Raw genomic sequence first — 4,002 nt, 5'->3', positions numbered from 1 at the left:
AAGCTTGTATTTTTGTTTTAAAAATATAATGTTATTAAATATATTTAATGAGATTTATTAATATATGAGATTTTACTTATAGGTGTCTTGTAATTTAAGATGGAGGAAATATTATATTAAAAAAATGAATATGCGTGAGCCGCGTTTGGCATCTTTATTTAAGATACGAATATTAATTATTATATGAAAGAACTGCTTGTCCCTATAAAACACCGACCACTTCAACCCTTAACATGAATCCATTGAAACCTTTCTCGACTTTTCTTCCGCCTTCTGGTAGGGGGAGAAAAAAAAGATCTCTGTATCGATGGACATGGAAGTAATATCACGAGAAGCTATTAAACCCTCTTCTCCTACTCCTCCTCATCTCAGAATCTATCCTCTTTCGTTTATAGATCATGTCTTTTTCAGTCACTATGTTCCAGTAGTTTACTTTTTCGAGCCAACCAATACTGAAGAAAGATCTGATGAAGTGGTCAAGAAATCCTTATCTCAAGTTCTTGCGTTGTACTATCCACTTGCCGGTAGAATCAGAGATCGAGCTTCCATAGAATGCAACGACGAGGGTGCAACCTTATTAGTCACTCATATCAAATGCGATTTATCAGGTTTTCTTCGAAACCCATTAAAGGAAGAACATCTCAATATGTTATTCCCTGACGAATTGCCTTGGAAGAAAGTGGATCCTCGTGGCCCATTGTTCGCTGTTCAAGTCAACCATTTTGTCTGTAGAGGAATGGCTATCAGTGTGTGTGTCTCTCACAAAGTGGCCGATGGCAATACGATCTTTAACTTCGTCCAAGACTGGGCCACCATTACCAGAAAATTTGAATCTTCTGATGACAAGAAAGAAGGAGAAGAAACAGTAATCATCCCACGATTTGATGTAGCGTCAATATTCCCACTTGGAGATTTACCATCTTACCCAGAGCTTGATATTCCTAAAGACAATATTATATGCAAAAGATTCATACTTGATGCCTCATTGATTCAATCCCCCAAGGCCATGATATCTCAGAAAGTAAAAAATCCCACACGCGTGCAAGTTGCGAGTGCTCTTCTTTACAAATCCGCAGTTTCAGCTTTAAGTTCATCTTTCAAATCACCGATCAACCAACCCACAAGGCTTTGCTCATGGGCAAATCTTCGGACAAGAATGTCTCCTCCAGTATATGAGAAGACCATAGGAAACCTGATTTAGTATTTCTCAGTATCCGTTACGAAGGAAGAAGAATTGAGTGAGTTGGTCTGCAAAATGCAGCATTCTTTGACTGAGTTTTGTGATACTTATGTTGATCGCCTTGGGAGAAAGGACAAGTCATTCATCTCGGAGATTTTGCAAGAAGCAACTAGTTGGGACCCAGATAATAGCAATATGGTTAATGTTGAGATTACGAGTTGGTGCAGGTTTCCACTTTACGACGCAGATTTTGGGCGGGGGAAACCGATATGGGTGACCACTACTTCTTACCCACAAAGGAATAGCATGTTTCTTACAGATTCAAGAGATGGTGAAGGGATTGAAGTGCTTGTTAACATGGAAAAAAAATGAGATGGCCTTGCTTGAGCGTGATGTGCTTCAATATGCTTCGGTTTCTCCTGATGGTGTATAACTAATTATATGTGTTGAATGTTTGTTTCATTGAAGAGGTTGCTGAGGATTGTTGTGCGTTGTTTTGTTGTTTAAATTTTATTATCATTATCTTGTATTTTAATTAACGTCCCTTCTAGGTTGATACTCTATGTAAAGCCCATAAAAGCCTGGGGTTAGTGTTGGTTGTTTATGTTTAATAAGCATTTGATTTTATTGGATTTATTGCTAAAATATTAGATTTGGATATAGCCTATGTGATATGTTTTTTGGTCATGAGTGTATTTTAATTTTTTCAGAGAAATGTATTTTGATAATTTTTAAGTATTGATGAAATTCATTGAATTTAATTGAGACATTTGCCAAGTGAACAAATTTAAGTCATTCATAAAATATCAGTATGTTAAACCCAAAACTTCTTAGATTTGGCAATTATATTGACCCAATGAAGAAAAAGTATATCAAATAAATTTTTCGTATGATATTGTCCTCTCTCTTATAGATTCTAATTACAAAAATAATATCATTTGATGTTTGATAAGCATTCATACTTTGTTTTAAAATTCGGACAACCTAAAACCCAAAAAAACTAATGGTCACAGTTTTCATGATTCAATTAGTAGTTAAATAAGTAGAACTAATAGTATAATAATTAAATTTTAAAAATAATATTATATGTATATATTATATGTGTGTGTGGTAATATTATTGAAGTATTCAACTAATAAAATAAAATTAAATGAAAATTTACAAAAATAAAATGTAATGTCAGAAAACTGGAAATTTAAAACAAAGCTATTAAAAATAACATTTTGTGTGCGTGTGTGTGTTTTGGTGATGAAATCATGCCTTCAACCATTTATCATTCCCAAATGAAAACGTGCAAGAATAGAAAGATAATTTTTCTGGTCCTATTTATAAATAGAGAGAGAGAAATTTTTTAGCCCTATTTTTAAGTCATCTCATTAAATTTTTATTGCAAATTTTTTCATTTAACTTCTACTAAATGTTAGAGAGAGAAAATACACTGTTAAAGCATGTATATTTAATAGAAGTAAAGTTAAAAAATTGTTGAATTTTCAGACACAATTAATAAATTTTAAGGTTTTTCTTAATTCAATAAAACATTATAGAAATGTTTTATAAATAAGATCAAATTATATAGAAATTAAAAGTCATGGTTTGCAAAATTATTATAATATAAGTTAAAGTATATATTTAGTCCTTTAACTTTATAGTATAAAATTTCATTTAGATCCCTTAATTTTATAAAGTTTTCTTTTTTAGTTCTTTAACACTAAGATCATTAATTTTATCACAAAAAAGTTATACATTAAACTTTCAAGGTTTGACAAAATATTCTCAAATGTCAATATATCTAGCTTAATTTTTCTTAAATAATAATGCTTGGCTCAAAAAGTAATTATTGAAAACTAATGATATCAGAAGTAGAATACTAAAGATATGCTTTTTAAAATTAAAGAATTAAATTAAAGATTTACAAAAAATTAAAGATTAGAATTTAGAGGATTAGAAGTGTACTTTAACTTATAATATATTTTAATCTTTTCCAAGTCTTCGAATTTCTTTTTATTTACCAGCAGTCCAAAAGTAGTCTCCCCTTAATTCATCATGTCGCTCACTCTTTTAGCGTTGTATGTTTCTTCCTTCTAGATCCAGTGATGTCCGAACCTTACATGCGTGTCCGACTCTTCCTCGTTAACGCCAATAGCAGACATTAAAGAGCCCAAATTTGGTGTTTTCAACTATTTAGCACGTTAATCACACAACACGAGCCAATTCGACAACCACTGATTACTAACTGCAATAAAGCACTCCCCCCCCCCCCCCAAACAACGTCTTCTTTGCATGTTCTAGTATTCTCAATGACTACTCTCTCTAATCCTATTTATAAATATTTTTAGCATGTTTTGTTGAAATTAAAGAAAACTTTAAACTTCATTAACTTCATCTTAAAATTTAATAAGTTTTCACCTTTATCCCTAATCTCATCAAAATTAAAGAAAACATTAAATCTCATTACTAACATTTTTTATTCAAAGCATTTAATAATAACATAAATGTAAAGAGGAGCAATGAAAATTGACAAATGCTTCATAAATAGGAACAAATTTTTTTGTCTCTCTATGCCATAACTATAAATATCACTATATTACTTTGGTTGGCAAGTAATTAAGTGTATTCAACTATATATTTATACACTGTTGAGATCAATTTCTGCATTAATAAACTTGAGATTGTATTGCAATTACAAGTATCTTATTTTAAACTTACAAGAGTATAGTTAAAAATCTCAAGTGGTTATTTTAGGACTAAACTTAAGTTATGTGGTTGGATTGAACCAAGATAATGCGCTTATCTTCTTCATTCAAACCTCATTTAAATGCTCA

The 4,002-nt window shown here is 31.1% G+C and overlaps 1 protein-coding gene across 1 annotated transcript; it reads left to right on the top strand.

Annotated features, from left to right (window-relative positions):
* Positions 1-260: 260 nt before the first annotated feature.
* LOC129307757 (acyltransferase Pun1-like) lies at positions 261-1,832 on the top strand. Its single transcript, XM_054948632.1, has one exon. The coding sequence runs from the start codon at positions 308-310 to the stop codon at positions 1,199-1,201; it is 894 nt and encodes a 297-aa protein (XP_054804607.1). The 5' UTR covers positions 261-307; the 3' UTR covers positions 1,202-1,832.
* The last annotated feature ends 2,170 nt before the right edge of the window (positions 1,833-4,002 follow it).

Source organism: Prosopis cineraria, unplaced genomic scaffold (genome assembly GCF_029017545.1).
Source record: "Prosopis cineraria cultivar Desert tree isolate PC_DT_omini unplaced genomic scaffold, ASM2901754v1 PC4, whole genome shotgun sequence".
Lineage (NCBI taxonomy): Eukaryota > Viridiplantae > Streptophyta > Magnoliopsida > Fabales > Fabaceae > Prosopis > Prosopis cineraria.
Note: the sequence above shows the minus strand (reverse complement) of the source record. Positions and strands in the feature narration are given on the sequence as shown.